The sequence below is a fragment of the Microtus ochrogaster genome, linkage group LG5 (genome assembly GCF_000317375.1).
Source record: "Microtus ochrogaster isolate Prairie Vole_2 linkage group LG5, MicOch1.0, whole genome shotgun sequence".
In the NCBI taxonomy this organism is placed as follows: Eukaryota; Metazoa; Chordata; class Mammalia; order Rodentia; family Cricetidae; genus Microtus; species Microtus ochrogaster.
In genome coordinates, this window is record NC_022031.1 from 17,523,939 (window position 1) to 17,541,335 (window position 17,397).

The 17,397-nt window shown below is 36.2% G+C and overlaps 1 protein-coding gene across 2 annotated transcripts in view; it reads left to right on the forward strand.

The window, feature by feature from the left end:
• Positions 1-9,473, forward strand: part of Mybl1 (MYB proto-oncogene like 1) — a 35,739-nt gene extending 26,266 nt beyond the window's left edge. The window contains exons 11-16 of one of the 2 annotated variants that reach the window (XM_005361891.3): positions 2,328-2,470; positions 2,907-3,021; positions 4,098-4,214; positions 4,439-4,543; positions 5,022-5,201; positions 6,911-9,473. In XM_005361891.3, the coding sequence (XP_005361948.3) occupies positions 2,328-2,470; positions 2,907-3,021; positions 4,098-4,214; positions 4,439-4,543; positions 5,022-5,201; positions 6,911-7,039 (789 nt within the window). In that variant the 3' untranslated portion in view covers positions 7,040-9,473. The remainder of the gene's footprint in view (positions 1-2,327; positions 2,471-2,906; positions 3,022-4,097; positions 4,215-4,438; positions 4,544-5,021; positions 5,202-6,910) is intronic. The other variant, XM_026786814.1, reaches the window with a different exon arrangement.
• Positions 9,474-17,397: the final 7,924 nt, after the last annotated feature.

Genomic DNA, 17,397 nt, shown 5'->3' on the forward strand with positions numbered 1-17,397 from the left:
AACTCACAGAGATCCGCCTGCCTCTGCCTCCCGAGTGCTGGGATTAAAGGCGTGCGCCACCACCGCCCGGCTTAAATTAGGTCTTTAGTGCCTTTAATAGCAGTAGGTTGCTTTGTTAACACAAAGATATGTCTAAGTGTATGCATGAGAATGGTGAACTCAGTGTCTCACCAAGGGTAGTATCTGCATTATAGCACCCTAGAATTTCAAGAGCTAAAAGGGACTTTTCCTTTGTCATATAGTGCTTTTTTATAAGACTCTTCAGGAAACTGGCCCCTAAAGGTAAAATGATTTATTTGCGCAAGGGTATCTAATGCAGAGCTAAAACTAAGATCCAGGATGACTCTTTGATCCTGGATTGTTCAGCATATGTGTCTGGCATGCTGTAAACAGATCTTATCTGTATACAGCAATTTAGATTTTCATTTACATGTTAAGTTTTTGTTTTTGACATTTTTTGGAAGAAATCTAGACAACAATTTATTCTAAGAATCTCATGTTTGGATATTCAAGATTAACTACTTAATTTTTTAATAATGTTCCCAGAAGCAGATGTACACATTATGATTATTTTTGTTAATGTAAAAATGTTATATTCCAGGAGCCTGTCACTTTTCTTACAGCATATCAGTTATCTTTCTAAAGACATTGGACGCCAGAGGGAATACAGTTTTGAAGTTCAGCAGCTGCTGTTTGCTGGAAGTGTTTAGATTATCTTAATGTTTTTTTTTCTGTTGCTTTGATAAAATATCCTGACAAAAGCCATTTAAAGAAGGAAGGGTAGAGTTTGTTTTGGCCTGCAGTTCACAGTGACAATGTAGTGGAAGTTACAGTGGCAGGGATTTGAGAGAGCTGGTCACATTAACATCCACAGCCAGAAGAGAGCTAGGAATGCATGCTGCTGCTGCTTAGTTCCATTCCTGCTACCTGGAAATGGCCCCTTCCCTTTTAGGCTGGGGTTCCCCACCTCATTTAACCCAATTAAGTCAGTCCCTCACAGGTATGCAGAGGCCCATTTCCCAGGTGATTTTAGATTTTGTCAGGTTGAGAGCTAATTATCATACAAATGATAGAAAGTTTTATGAGATAAGTAGGCACTTTGAAGGTCAAATAAATATGGGGAGGTCTGAAATATTGTTGGAGGTATGCTTTAAGTTAGGAACACAGCTACTGCGATCTGAAAATGCTTGAGATAATATAGTTTACGTGTACTACAATGTGAAGAGTGTATTCTCTCTCCAGCTCTCAAAGTTCAAAATTATTCCAAGGTAGATGAGGGTTTCCATTTCCAAAGCTTTACACATTAGTGATTTTTACTGAAGTGAATTCTATGCTAGGAAGCCAGTGGGAGGTGCTTATATCCTATGCCATTTGGCTTTTATCCTTTGAAAGAGTTTGATTGCTAATCCTAAGTGAGATGATTCAAGTATTAGGAGTGACAGAGCAAGAGTAGACTGTAGTTGTAGGTGGCACTTTTGAAGCAGTTTTCACTTCTTCATATTGCCGCTTCTAGTCTGCTAGTGACAAAAGAAAATTAGGTTTTTATAATAGTATTTAAGTTAAGTCTCAGTACATTGGGTAATTTAGAGGGTGTACTCTTGTTTTGTCTGCTTGAAGTATATGTGCTTCTAGGCAGGCGGGTTTGCCAGACAGCTTTCAAAAAGCTAGCAGTGTTCCTTCCCAAGACTTGTTCTTCCTGAGTAGTTGTAACAACAGTCTGAGTTCAAGATACTCAAAGAAAAACACACTTACCATTATTTATGAATGACAGTTCACAGCTAACTTTCTCAGTCACACTCTTGTACCAGACTGAAGATGTGCTGCAACAAATTGTTCTAAATTTTCTGTGCTATTATAAACCTGACCATTTCTAAGACAAGTGTTTCTACAACAAATGTTTTTCATGTACTAGCCTGTTCAGAGTGTTTCAGGTGCTGGGAGGCAGCAGTGAACAAAATAGAAATTTCTTGTCATTATGGAGCTTAATTTCCATGAAGTAGAAAATATATGTGGTATTACTGAAAATCTTTTCCTAAAACAATAGAAAAGTCTTACCAGTTTGATATTTTTAAAAATATTTATTTATTTATTTATTATGTATACAATATTCTGTCTGTGTGTATGCCTGCTGGCCAGAAGAGGGCACCAGACCTCATTACAGATGGTTGTGAGCCACCATGTGGTTGCTGGGAATTGAACTCAGGACCTTTGGAAGAGCAGGCAATGCTCTTAACCATTGAGCCATCTCTCCAGCCCTACCAGTTTGATATTTGTACAGGAATTTTGATGTTCTAATATATTGTCTGTGAATTCTGTTCTCCTTTAAGTTTTTTAACACATGTCCTGGAAATGAACAACTTAATATAGAAAACCCTTCGTTTACATCAACCCCAATTTGTGGGCAAAAAGTTCTGATTACAACTCCTCTTCAGAAGGAAGCAACTCCCAAAGACCAAAAAGAAAATGTAGGGTAAGTCTGCATTAAATAAGATTATGTTAGGGAGAGCAGGAGGCATAAAGTCAAGGGTATGTTAGCATTTTATTCAAGTAGATGGCACATTGCATAATCTCTATGTCTATAGATTTAGAAGTTGGTTGTTATTCTTTTTAAAGTCACAACCTCTTATTCTGTTCCTGTAGAATACTGAAAACTGGATAAATATAGCATAAAATTTTTATTTCAAGCAAAATATTCTTAGTACTTTTCCTAAGTCATTCTTCCTTTTAAAAAAATACTAATTAAAGAATGAACAACTTTAGGCAACCATATATTAAATATCTCTATAATACTTTAGAAAAACATGTGTATATAAAAATGTAGTTTATGATATTTCTGGGCTTTGCCTTCCTTAAAATACATAAACTTATATCATGAGAGTAATAAAAATATCTGAATGATTGACTAGGTTTAGAACACCTACTATTAGAAGATCTATATTGGGTACTACACCAAGAACTCCTACTCCATTTAAGAATGCACTTGCTGCTCAGGAAAAAAAGTATGGACCTCTTAAAATTGTGGTATGTATACTCTTGATTCTCAAGCATTTCCTAGTTTTAATTAAAGAAAAAGTAGTCTATATCATCTTGAAGTTTTTAGTGTTAAAAAGTGTTTATTGAAACTGAAATAAAATTTTATCTCTTAATTTATGAATGTAATTTTATGTTAATATTACTTGACCTGTAAATAACCGTTAGTTTGATTCATTTTAAGTTTGTGTGTTCTCATGTTAACTAGAAGAAAACAGTTTCAGTGGCATGCTTTTTTTTCTTAATGTTAAAGCATGTATTTAGTAGAGTCATTGCAATAGAATTAATATTTTGATATATCTAATCACTTAATGCTGCTGAGGAAACTAACAGGTTAGGGAACCTTCAGTTTCTCTTCTATGTACAAGTTATTAACCACACCCAAGTTTTTTATTGTGAAACTAAAAAAGACAATACAAATAAAGGGCTTGTCTCTAGTTTCCATTATAGTGAGTACTTAGTTACTGCTATTAGTCTTGTAGCTGTGGTAGCAATAGTTCATGAGTTAATACATCTGTGAAGTGTTCTAGTTATTTGTGTTCTCATAAATATTGTTATCTTTAAAATACCTCAGAAAAGGCCAGAATATTCTAGACATATGTAGATATTTTATGTTTATTAGAAATAAAGCTGTTACTTAAATTTTATTTCTTCAATGATAGTTTAAATTTTGTTCTATTTTTGGTAATTTTAGGAAGTAGGTTCATTAATATTCATTAATATTTTAAGCAATTATTACTATGAGCTGATTAACTAATTAATTTGTATATCTCTAGAAAGTAGAAGATAATTTTGTTAATATTGTAAAAGTCTAAAAGTTAAAGCAAAAACTTTATTATTATTATTATTGTGGGTGTTCACACGCTATGTATGATACTCTTGAAGAGGTTGGAGGACAGCTTTTGGGAATTAATTCTCTCCTTCTACCATGGACTCCGGGAATGGAACTTGGGTTGTCAGGCTTGTTGTCTTACCAGGCCAAAAGGCAGAATTTTATATACAAAGAGAGAAAAAAAAAAGGAATTTCTGGCAATTGCCTTTTAAAACCTTTAAAAAAAATAATTTAGTCCCAGCCACTTGCCTTCTTGGAAGAAGACATTCGAGAAGTTTTAAAAGAAGAAACTGGAACAGACATATTCCTCAAAGAAGAAGATGAACCTGGTTACAAAAGCTGCAAGCAAGAGGTAATCTTGAGGATTGTTTATATCTTCATTTCCATAGTTAGTTAGAGGAGGTCTCTGTGTAACTTCAGCTGCCCTCAAACTTGCAAATCTCCTGCCTGCTCTTGCTGAGAGCTGTGACTGGGTGTGTTACTCCGTGCAGCTCTTCTAGAAGTACTGCTTATGAAAGGCTTCGTCATGTACAAGAGACTTGGATATAAAGTTACCTTGTAAATTATTTTTCTTAGCATTCTGCATCTGTGAAGAAAGTCAGAAAATCATTAGCCTTAGAAAGCTGGGACAAAGAAGAACCAGGCTCTCAGCTACTAACTGAAGACATTTCAGATATACAGGTTTGTAAAGAATTCATACATGTTTTTAAATGTCTGTCTTAAATCATGATGGTTCTCATTTCATATTCATTGCTTGACCAGATCATTGTAAGGAGAATCACAGAAAATTTAGGATTGTTTTGCCTAATTCAGAGAGAACCTATTATCTATGAAGAATATATTATTTTTTAAACTTGTTTTATTTTAAGAGAAGTTAATCTTTTGTATGATATCAAAAAAAACCCAGTGTTTCACAAACCTTTAAATCTGAATTATCAAAATATTACTATAGCACTATAAGTTTATTTTGTGTAATTACCAAGATATTATTCTAATGCTAGACATTATTTTGTGTAATTACAAAGGTATTACTAGATATTTCATCAGAGCCAAATGCTTCCTAAGAGGAAAATTAACAGGGCTTCCATTACCCTCTTACTCAGTAGTCTCTTGTCTCTACTTTTGAATTAGTTATTTTCCTCTTTCTTTTTTCTCTTAGTCAGAAAATATACTTGCAACATCTTTATTAATGATACCATTATTGGAAATACATGACAATAGGTGCAACTTGACTCCTGAAAAACAAGATATAAATTCAGCCAACAAAACATATACACTTACTAAAAAGAAACCAAACCCTAACCCTTCTAAAGTTGTCAAATTGGAAAAGAATCTTCAGGTATGGATTTATAAGTTTCTTTAGTGGTTTTGTTGCTGTTTAGTCAATGATCACTTTTAACTTACTGATTACAAATTATACTTTTTCTTTTAAAGTTTAAATTGACAAGTACAATAAAAATTATTATTTTGTCACTGAAAGCAAATTTGGGTTTAAACGAGACTCATTCATCAGTGCACATACCATCTCTACAATTAGAATTTTAACCAGAGATTTTTAGGGTTTTGTTGTTGCTGCTGTTGTTTTGAGACAGGATCTTAGCTCGTTATGTAGCTGACCTTGAAATCATAGTCCTGCAGCTTCACCTTCTTAAATCCTGGGATACAGATTTGTGCCATCATGCCAGGCCCTTTCATGATTTCTGTGTGTGTGTGTGTGTGTGTAAGTAATGATATTTAAATCCACTTCTGGTATTTTTTACCTGTAAAATAAAAGTGAATAGCCACATTCGTTGTTCCTAATTGGTAAGTAGGGGCTGGAGAGATGGCTCAGCCGTTAAAGGCTAGGCTCACAACCATAAATATACCTAATTGGTAAGTAGGTGGAAGCATTTTCAGCATAATTTTTTGTTGATATGATTGTGCCCAGTAAACTCTGGATCAGAAGCTATAAAACAAGAAACTCCCCCCATTCCTCTGTGGCCAGTAAATGGTTGCAAATGAAGGCTGGTGAAATTCTTATCTGTTGTCTTAGGAGTTTGCCCAAAGAATATGAATTGTTGGAGAGGAAGATTTCTTCTTTATGCCTCACTGACTGCAGAATAGTTTCCCTGACACTGAGGCATTCCTTGAGAATATCTTTGGCAATCAGATATAGACAACTACCTGTCTGTCTTGGGCCATGGCTTTCAGAGAGTGACATAATGCATTCCCTTAATTGACTTAAAGTGCTTTTAATTCCCAGTATTCAGTTAATATAGAGCTTCATATATACATATATATATATGTATATATAGGAAGTTCATCATGTAATAACTCTTACATATCATATAGAAGTCTTTATTCTTTGATAAGGGAGAAAACAGGGTGCACCTGTGGTTCACTTTTTGACATTACATCTTCCCTCTGAGTCTTTTCCTTTTTCTTGGTACTGGGGACAAAACCCGAGTGAGTCTCCTACAAGCTAGATAAATACTCTACTAATGACCTACATCTCCAGCTCCTCTTTTTAAAACTTTTGGAAAATTGGGGGACAAAAGAGATCTATATTTTTTTCCTGTTATGATTCATTTGATTTCTGGGGAGCTGTGGGGAACAAAACTATGCTATTATACTATTCACCACAGGCCAGTGAGCAATATACACAGTCATAATAATTGCACAAAATTGTCATAAATATTTTAGTATGTGTTAAAAATATAGCATCTCATTTTAAAAGATATAATATTGTTATCAAAATATTTTATAGCAGTTACTTATAAAATTCCTAGTCAAACAATTGATTTTTAAAAGTCTAGTTATGAAGACTGGCAATATGGCTCAGTGAATAAAGGTGCTTGTTACTAACCCTTATGACCTAAGTTTGGTTCTGCAGTCCACGTGGTAGTGAGAGGATTGACTCCTGAACTTTGTCCTTTGACTTCCACGTATGTATGTGGCGTGTTCCGTACGCACACACACACTTGTACACATGCATGCACTCTAATTATGAAGTGGTTTGGGTAGTTAATTTTACTAATTTTTACATCACTTTTTCTATTTCCTTCATAGTCAAATTGTGAGTGGGAAACAGTGGTATATGGGAAGACAGAAGACCAACTTATCATGACTGAACAAGCGAGAAGATATCTGAGTACTTACACAGCCGCCAGCAGCACTTCGAGAGCTCTCATACTCTAATGCTACTAAAGCTGATACAATGCCCTACCCCTACTGTATTTTGTGCCAAATTAGGTTGCAAATGGAACTTGTCTCAATTAATTTTTTAAAGGTTTTAATACATCCCTACAATGGTTTACATTTTTTCTATATTGGACAGACAATAATAAGCCACTTAAAGTAAGGGGTAGGTAAATTCATTATTTACTTTTTAAGAAATGAGAGTTTTAAAATTTGTTTTTAAAGAACACAATGGGAGAATAAAGATGTTCATGGGTATTCCAAAGCAAATTTTCACATAATTTCTTTAAGGATATATGTCAGTACTTTCTCAAGGTTATAGTCTGTTTATAAACAAGTTAAGTATGTGTGATCTCTGAAAGTCTATATTTAGGACCCGGGGGCTTTATGAAGTACTTTTGCTGATTTATTTAGACTACCATTTATAAAGAAACACAATGAGAAGGAGTTGCAAGGAAGCTAGAAAGTTGCACTACTAATTTTTGGTATTTTTCAGAAACAATGAAATTAACTACAGTGTTAAGCATATTTATTTGAGCATAGTAATAAAAAAGCATTGAAAGTGGGCTTTTTCTTACTAGTAAAGAGTCAGTATTTCTTAAGTCTCAGAAGAGCTGAGAATTCTGTTGAATGTATTGTACAGTATGTAGGAGCAGGAAAACTGTAAATTAAAAAGATGTCTGTTTTTATAATTTATTTTCATTTTTAAAGCTTAAATGTAGATATTTATATATATACAGGGTGTCTAGAAGCCATTGTTGTTTCTTGTCATTACAGCTAACGTAGTAAAGAATAACTTTGACTTTCAAGTATGAATTAGTTGTTATAGCTGCAAAGAATACAATATCTATACTGTATGTCACATCTACCTAAATATTGCACTATATTCTTTAAATCATGTTGGTTATAAAGTAGTTCTAAAATGTACTAAATAATAATTTAATATTTTCTTTTTAAATTATATTGGAGGTCATAAATTAATCTGGTGATTCGTGTATGTGTTTGAAATTTTCATTTTGTTTTAAAAACAATATGGTACCTTGCTCCCTAAAACAGTCTGCACTTAGAAAGTTTATTCTATTTACTCAATGTTTCAGAATTAGAAAATATTATCTTTTATTCATACAAATATTTTGTCCTTTTATAAATGTTTTGTGTTTCCAGGTTACAACAGTTGCTTCAGTTGCCTGTTTAGGTGTTTGCACTTATTTTATTTCTTTTTGAAAGAATGTCTTTGCTTATGTGGTAGAGATTTTATGTAATTTTTGAGACATATAATGGTGTGCTGTCAACCTAAACACTGACAGGCAAATAGAATTGTACACTGTAGTTTGAATTATTTATAATTGACACACTCTCTCCCTCTCCACTCCTGAAGTAAGCTGCTATAGAAAGTAGCAGAATCGGCTGCTATGAGAGATGGAAAGAGCGACCACCACTTGCACTGTGTGAAAAGATAAGCAAATGATGGCAAGTTCTCAAGTTAACTTAATGGATTCAACTATTACCAAGCAGATTCTTACAAAGACCAAAACACTACTATGCCTCAAAACCAAACCAAACAAAACAGCTTAAGATTTTAAGAAATTCTATTTATCTGTTAATAGAAATGGGACTACTGAATATTTTAATGCCTAGTTCTTCAACAGTAGACCTAAAAAGGTTTTAAGCTTTAAATCCAATTGCTAGTTTTTGCATCCTATATGTTAGTGAGAAGTGAAGAATATGTGTGCGGTACTAAGATTATGCCTTCTTGATAACTAATAGGTTAAACAATTTGAATCTTCTTAGCATGTTAAATATGTTTTTTTCTAATTAATGAACTTCTCACAGAAATGTTGCTTTGTAAAACCAATGATTGTGGAAAAAATCATACTATATCATTTCAGTTACTTTGGGGTAATAATAGTACATAATTCCTTTTAAAAATGTAGTTTTTAGCTGTATCGGATACAATAGTCTCCAATTGCCAAAGTAAAATATCTCAGATATGCTACATATTTTAAAACATAATTTTTCTTGAGCATTAAGTTAACACAAATGTTAATATATTGTATATAAGCCTGGGCTTATGGAACGTAGTATATATTTGGGTTGGTGTTGGTTGAATCCTCAAGTTAACTGCTTTGTTGCTTTTTTGTTGTTGTTGTTGCAAGATTTGTAATCATAAACATGCCAGGCATCTTAAGTCATCTTTTTTACTGTTGGTTTGGATTCTTCAGTTTTCTGAAGATGCCATGCATACAGATAGTAGCCATACATGCATGGAAACTGACTACACACATACCATACTGCATTTTATAGTAAGGTTTTCACATTAATACAGCAATTACACTGACTAAATTGAGTTTTGATATATGAGAAAACTTTGCATTGTTAGAGAATCTTGCAGACAATGTTGAAACCTATTAACATCCAAATAAAGCATCTGTGTACAAGCTGACGTGGTGTTGCTCATTCACTTTGCTTCTGTGTAATGGATTTGATTGAACCCTTAAGACCCAAGTCCATCATTGAGTTCTTACCCTTTGTACTCTTAGAAGTCCCTTTGCAGGTGATTTCCCCTGTTAACAAATGTGGCCCCTCCAACAGACTTCAGTCAGAAACACTTCAAGTTCCTTTTACATTCTTTTGTGTAACTTTTATTGACACTGGAAATAGAATGTTCAAAACAGATTTCTCTTTCCCCACCTGGACCTGCCCACCCTTTGTCAGGTTTCTAAGTGGAATTGCTTTTCTTTTGTTCATCCACTGCCTTCATATTGAAGTCTGCCATAAAGACTCTGTACGTAGGCCACTTTATCTATTTGAATTATTGCACATTGCTCTGAGCTCATTCTATAAAAATAATAACTGACTGGCCTGGCATTAGAGTGTCACCTGGGAAAGGTATTGGCAATATTGCGTAATCTTAGTGAGTTCATCACCATTACTTAGTTTTCTAGGCCTAGCAATCTGTTGGAATTAACTCACTGAAGATGAGTTTACCTCTCAGTAAAAGGCATGCATAACTTTTTAAGATGGATATGTGAAACCAGAATTCTATTAGTTTGTATGTAGCATAAAGCTCCAGAGGACTAGGTACATTCTCATCACAGATGTAAACAGAAGGAAATGATAACCATATGCAGATGCAATCATATCTCTGGGGTTGCCTAAATAATGGTGATTCTTACTCACTTTCTAGTTGGCTAGTTTCCTCACTTCATTTTCAACCCTATTGTGACTTGGCTCTACATTTTTTTTTTTGCGCTACTTTTTTTCATTCTGTGTTTGCAATGTTACCTTCTTTGTCAGCTGTGAAAGCATTTCCTGAGTGCTCCATAAAATACTAGCACTGTCCTTCATGTATCTAAAGAGTAGCAGTTGCTGTTTACGACTCTTTTATTTGTGAGTCTATCAGTGGGGCTTAGAAAATCTTGGTACATGTTGAATCTTAATAACTAGTTTTTACCAGGAAATACTAGCTATACTCCCATAACAGGTTTATAAATAGCTTTAATTTCTTAGTTATTTACATAAGACAAGTTTTGCCTTACATCTAAGAAACTTTTGAGAATCTTTTAGCCCATTTTTTTATAACTGTAATTTACTGCTTGCTTTATCAGTTATAGAGTGACAAGACTGTTAGGTGGTGAGGTCTTTAATCTAATCTAAGAAAGATGATGGCATTTGAAGAGATAACTTATTCTCTGAGAACTGAAAACGTATTAGGTACTGGAGGATACGTTGAATCAAGAGAGATACTTTGGGATATTAACTTTCTACTGTTAGATTTTTGAAATGGGTACAGATACGTTCAAGGAGAGCACACAAGATAGACAAGGAAGTACACTTGGAAAAGAAATTAAGTGGCCAGCGTGATAGAAGACCTTGAAAACTTAGTGTCTTGGTGCAAGTGCTTTTAAAGCTATTGGATGTAGCAATATAAAAACCCAGAGACAGATACTGGGGTGAAACTGAAGATCAGAAAAGCAAAACAGCCAAACCACTAGAAACGTCTTACCTCTACCAAGGCTGGGCAACTGCAGCCTGAGCCCTGAGCCTCTTTCTTTCCTCCTGTCTTATATTCTCCTTTAGTGCTGGGATTAAAGGTGTGTGACACTACTGCCTGGCCTCTAGTGACTTAGTTTTACCCTCTGATTTTCAGACAAGCTTTATTTACTAAAAAATAAAATATCGGGGCTGGAGATATGGCTCAGTGGTTAAGAGCATTGCCTGCTCTTCCAAAGATCCTGAGTTCAATTCCCGGCAACCACATGGTGGCTCACAACCACCTGTAATGAGGTCTGGTGCCCTCTTCCGGCCTGCAGGCATACACATAGACAGAATATTGTATACATGATAAATAAATAAAATAAATATTTTAAAAAAATAAATAAAATATCACTATAATTGGATTTGATGGAAACTTAGTTCCATCGTGTGTATACTGCACTTCTTTCTGAAATTCCTAGAACTAGTGCTTATTCAAGCGCCAAGCATAGAATGTGTTTGAATCACATGGGTTCCAGAGATAGAATTGAGGCAAGCATATTTTACCTACTGAGCCAACCTGTCAACTCTATTCAGATTTAACTACTATAATTTTGCCAACCATAGCTCAAAGGTTTAAATATTCTGACAACTTCTTAAGTCCTAATCCAGTTAGTATTCAGCTTAACTGAGTACTTCCCACGCTTCCCTGCTAGGCTCTGGGGATACTCTGAGAAGAGCATGTGTGGTAGTCATAATGGTGTTTCATTAAGGTCATCAGTAACAGAGAAGCTGATTGTCTAGATGAAAGGGAAACGATGTAACAGAAATACTTCTCCTTTGGCCAAAAAAGTGAGCTGGATCCAGCAGTCAAGTTTGCTATTATATGTGAGTGAAATGTTAGGATTCAGTCCAGAAAGTGAACCCCCAGCCCTGCCCACCAGAGAGAAGTAGGGTTATATGGTTTCTTGGAGGCTTGGGCAGACTATAATTTGGAGTTAGTGTGGCAGCTGCAGCCACATGCCAGTTACTATGCTAAATCCTTATGTACTTAATTTAATTTTAATCCTACAGCACTTCTTTGAGATAAATACTCTTTTTTTTGAGATAAATACTCTTATAATCCACTTCTGTGGATTTGGAGTAGTCCTTATGCTAAGAGACTTGTCCAAACACGACGCTGAAGCTGGGCTTGATTTAAACTGATTCTTTTAAAATTCAGCATAGGGTTCAAAAGATTACATGGTATGTGATTCCATTTATATAACTGTCTAAAGCCAGGCAAAGCTAATGTATGCTGTTAGAATTGGGATGGTGGTCACTCTGTGTGAGTGGATGTGTAGGTAACTACAATGCTCTTTCTTGCTTAAATGCTGATTTTATGGATATGCTCACAGCTTGTAAAAATACAAGCTGCAGTATTAATAGAGAAACTAATGTACTTACTGTACATTATATTTCAGTAAGTTGTGAAAATTAATCCTGAATTGGATAAGAAGAAAATAAAACTGTTCTAGCACAGCAAGATGGTACTATTCATACATGCAACAAAGCCAGCACTCAGAACTTAATGCCATTACTCCCCAGTAGGTGACAGGCTCATTTCTCCTACTAAACTAATTTTAAGTTTCTGCATGGTATAAATGACTTTTTCCTGTGTTATTACATGTCATATTTTTATGAATAAGAGCTTATTCTGTTCCACTACATGAACCTTTGGGAGACTCCCATCCCTTATAAATTCTCTGCCATTCCTGCAGATGCCCATCTGTTAACTTTTCCCAGCCTTCCCCTCAGCTTGAAGTGTATGCTTTCCTTCCCAACCCCACACAGAAATGTCCATACTCGCTAAATTTCTGCACCCCAAGTAGTCATCTACCTAACATGGAATACTACATGTCCACTAATACTTATACTTTGTCAGCTGCATTTCTTTATAACACCATGGGTTAATATCTTGTTGATTTGGAGTTGACATTCTCTGCCAATACCATGTGATTCGTTCATCTGATTAACCCTTAGTCTTTGTTCCTAAGGTCTCCGTTCACTTAGGGTTGAGTAGAAAGCAGGCCTCACACCAGCTGTTGCAGACTTCTGCTTTTATCTAAGCCTTAATAAGAAGATATCTAAGTTTTACACTTTAATAATCTATTTTATTTAAAGCAATATGTTCTGAAAATTTGCATGGGAATGCTTCACAAAGTTATAAGCTGAGTATTTTTCTTTTCCTAAGTCTTTGAAATGCAATGTTTATCACACTTCAAGCAAGGGCTAATATCCAGAATTTATAAATAATTCTAGAAATTAAGTACTGAAGAAATGGAAGAGCCAACCAACAAATGGGCAAGTGAACTAAGTAGACAGTTAAAAAATAAAAAGAAAGTAACACAAATGTCCAATAATTATATTAAGGAGTGTTCAGTATCCCTCGCCATCAGGGAAACGCAAATTAAAACTACTTTGAGGTAGCATCTCACCTGTTAGATTGACTACTGTGAACAATCTGGCAAAAACTGTAGAGGATGTGCTAAGAAAGGGACCCTTACCCACCATCGATGGGGTGCAATCGGCACAGCCATTGTGGAAATCACTTTGGAGATTTATCAAAAATTTAAGTAGAACTACCATGTGACCTGCTATTTCACCCTTGGTCATATACCCAGAGAACTCCATAGCCTACCGTAGAGGTATTTTTGTGCCCTCGTTTGTTGCTGCTTTATTTACAATAGCAAAGAAGCGGAATAAAGCTAGATGTCTATCAAAAGAGGAACAGATAATAAAAAATTCATATACTAAAAAATGGAATACTACTTAGCTCCAAATGAAAAAGAATTTCAGGAAAACAGATGAACTTAGAACGTGTGATATTAAGTGAGGTCAAACAACTCCAGAAAGCAGCCTACGTGTTCTCTCATGTGCAGAATCTAACCAGTGTGTGTGTGTTTAAGCCTACGTGTTCTCTCATGTGCAGAATCTAACCAGTGTGTGTGTGTGTGTGTGTGTGTGTTTAAGCAAATGTCCATGTGGGTACAGCATAACAAGAAGAAAAAGAGGCAAAAAATAAGGACTTCATGCAGGTAAGATGAGTTAGAGGACAGAATATAAAGTTAACTGTTTTTCAAGTCCTAATTATGTCATAGATTTTGTTTTGGGTGATGGATAAGTTCATAAAATACTACAAGTGAAATTTAATCCATAGATCCAGGACTTCTGTTCCAAATGCCTATTCTAATTGTAGAGAAATTCATGAGTTGTGTAGACTTTGGTTCTGATTACTTTTAATATATGATGTTCTTATTTAGTTGTAATTTTTTATAATGAAGTTTTTAAAATTTAAAAAAATGTTTATTTGGGGAATGGGAAAGACCTAACTAACCTCACTATCTTTTCCTCCGTTAGAAACAGAAGCATTCCCCCCCAAAACAGCTGACTCAAAAAAGCAAAACTAATTTTGGCATATTACGCAGCTGGATGGTTCTAATGCCCATGAATTTATCCTTTCCCTTTTCTCTCTTTCAAAATGAATTTTTTCTTACTTAAATGTATAAATTACAACTGCTTTTTCATGATAAAAAAAATTTCTATTGAGCACATAAGGAATTCGAATCAGCCACATTTCCTGGACTTCAAGGCCGCATGTGATAAATGACTACTATATAGTGGTCAATACATTTACAGGCATTCATGGAAGAGACGGCTGTAATTCAAAAGAAATATTTTAGGTCACAACAGATAATTTAGTAAGTTACAGTGTCTTTTCCCCATTCCTGAATCTTTTGAGTTTAATCTGAATTCTCTTTCTTGCCTGTAACTTGTGCAAGTTACTGGCTAAGGTTTCTCCATTATGAAAGCAGAGAAAGATCACATTTTCAACCCCCTTCTTCTCCCGGTAGATTGTAAGGTCCCTGAAGCCAGCAGTTTGTTTTGCTCACCAGGACTTACCTAGTTTAGCAGACAGCCAAAACTGGCAGTGATGAGCAGATCTAAGCAGCACTGCTGGAGAGCAGACAGGCATAAACCCGAGTGCTAAGCAGGAAATTATTGGTGTTTCATATGAGGTTGTGACCAAAGAAAAGATCTGTTTTTCTTGGGGGAAAATTATGTCTGAAGTGATGAATCTCAAACTGATTGGCCTGAGGTATATGGTTAAATAGATTGGGGAATACCAGGTAAAGACATGGAAACAAAAAAATCAGTTCCATCTTTAAAGACCTTAAGGCAAGCTGGGTGTAGTGGTGCATGCCTTTAATCCCAGCACTTGGGAGACAGAGGCAGGCAGATCTACAGAGTGAATTCCTGGACAGTCAGGACTACACAGAGAAACACTGTCTTCAAAAACCAAAAAATAAAAAACCCCAAAGTTAGGGATGTGAGTGGAGAGACTGATGGAAGAGGGGATGGTATAAAGAGATTCATAAAGTAGGCCTACCCTGGTAAGCCATATATGCTATACGAAGCAGAGTAGATCAAAATTAGCATATAGGCAATGCATAATGGGTGCTTAAGCCATCTAGAAACAGAATTGACATGGAAAATCTTGGTCCTAGTGGGTCCACGAAGGCCTCTGCAAACTCTCTGGGGATCTCTGAAACTCAATGACTCTTCCAGCTGCAGCTATAAAGTAGAGGTGAAAAGACCAGGTCTTGGCTGCATGTTAGCTGTTTAGGAATGAGATTTGCTCTTGGGCAAGGACACATACCAGGAGATGCAATTCCTTAAAATGTCTGTGCATTCATTAAAATGAAGACAGAATCAGAGGCAGTCTGGTCTACAGAGTGGGTTTTAGAACAGCCAAGACTACAGAGAGAAACCCTGTCTCAGGGTGGAGGGTGGGGGGAAAGGAATAATCACCCACTTCAAGGAAAGGAGGAAGTATTGCTGTGGGAGACATTGTCAATGATCTCAGAATAAAGACTGTGGAGTGCTGAAATTTAGAAATGGGACATTTATGTCATCTCCTCCCAGGGGTGGAATGAACGTGAGAGCTAGAGGCTAGAAGCACGTGAAACACATGAAACATTAGATTTAACATGGATGTTGTACCCAAGAACTCACCCCCAGCTGTGGGCTCCTGTACAGAAGCCCACTGATGTTCTACCATGGGTGGGCACTCCCACTCTCTCTGAGTGTGAAGGACAGGTAGTATTCGTCAATAGTGTAGCCACTGCCAAGTTGCCCTTGCTTAATTTAATAACCCCCACCCATGCTCATGAAAACAACCTATCGAGGTCCTTTGTGGTCCAGCCCCAAGGCCCTCTTCAGGGTTCAGACTGGATGCTACAGCAAGCAAAAGGAACTTTTTTCTTAGGGTTTCAGAGGGCGAATGAATGAACTCTCACTCTGTGCTTTTCTGAATCCGTCTCTTTGTTGTTCTGCCTCTATTCTAATACTCCTGCCCTACTTCTGATTCCTCCCAGCTTCTCTTCCATCCTAAAAACTCTTCTTCTTACAGGAGCCTTGAAGTGATAAAAAAAATTGTAAGAGCCACCTCTCATTGGTCAAAGAACATTTGTAGGGTAAGTGATAAGTGATAAGCAGCTGCGCCATTGCCATGGCAGCACAAGAGTCCAAGGTTTAAGGAGTAAGACCATGCATGACTAGATGTGTGTGGGGGGGCACAGTGCTTGGTGACAAACTTTGAGACATAGGTCTATTGTCAGCGGACTGACAAGCAAAGACTCGGCATGCTTTTCTTAGGGTGCTTTGTACAGCAGCCTAGGTTGAACATCTGCGACTCTAACCTTGTGCACAGCTGTAAAATTTTGAACTTATGATGTATTTACAAAAAGGTTTTAGTCTAGTTTGAACTTGCTGTGAGGTTAAAGTGAGTTAATTGTGTGCAGTTAGTCTGAGCAAAAGGAACAAAGCAGGCTTTTAAGTGTCTACAGTCTTCATAGACAAGTAGGTCTAGTTATGAAACATGTCCTAGTATATATTCTATGTGTCAAAATCATGCAGTTTAATGAAAAGTCATCTTCCTGACCACCTACAGATATATGTGCCCATAAGACTGAGATATAATCATGAGGTTACATATACACATCACATGAGATTATGCACTAGAAAACAGGTATTGGGGAGATATCAATGCTCCTGCAGGCCTTGCCTGGACAGGATTAACCTCCACCAGAGTCACTTCTCTAGTGGGTTGACATCTGAATCATCAATTGCCATAGGCTGTATATTTCCACGGCCTCCGACACTAACCCTAAGTAAACTCATTGGGGATTTAGATAAAACGCTATAGTTCCCTGAGGGGTGGCAGTGGGCAGTGGGCCACAGGGGTGGCTGGGTTCCGAGGCCTCTGTGGGTCCCAGGTGGATAGGAAGCAGCAGATAAGAGACCTGTGGGTTGTTAGGGCAGCCAGTCCCACAAGGAGCCAC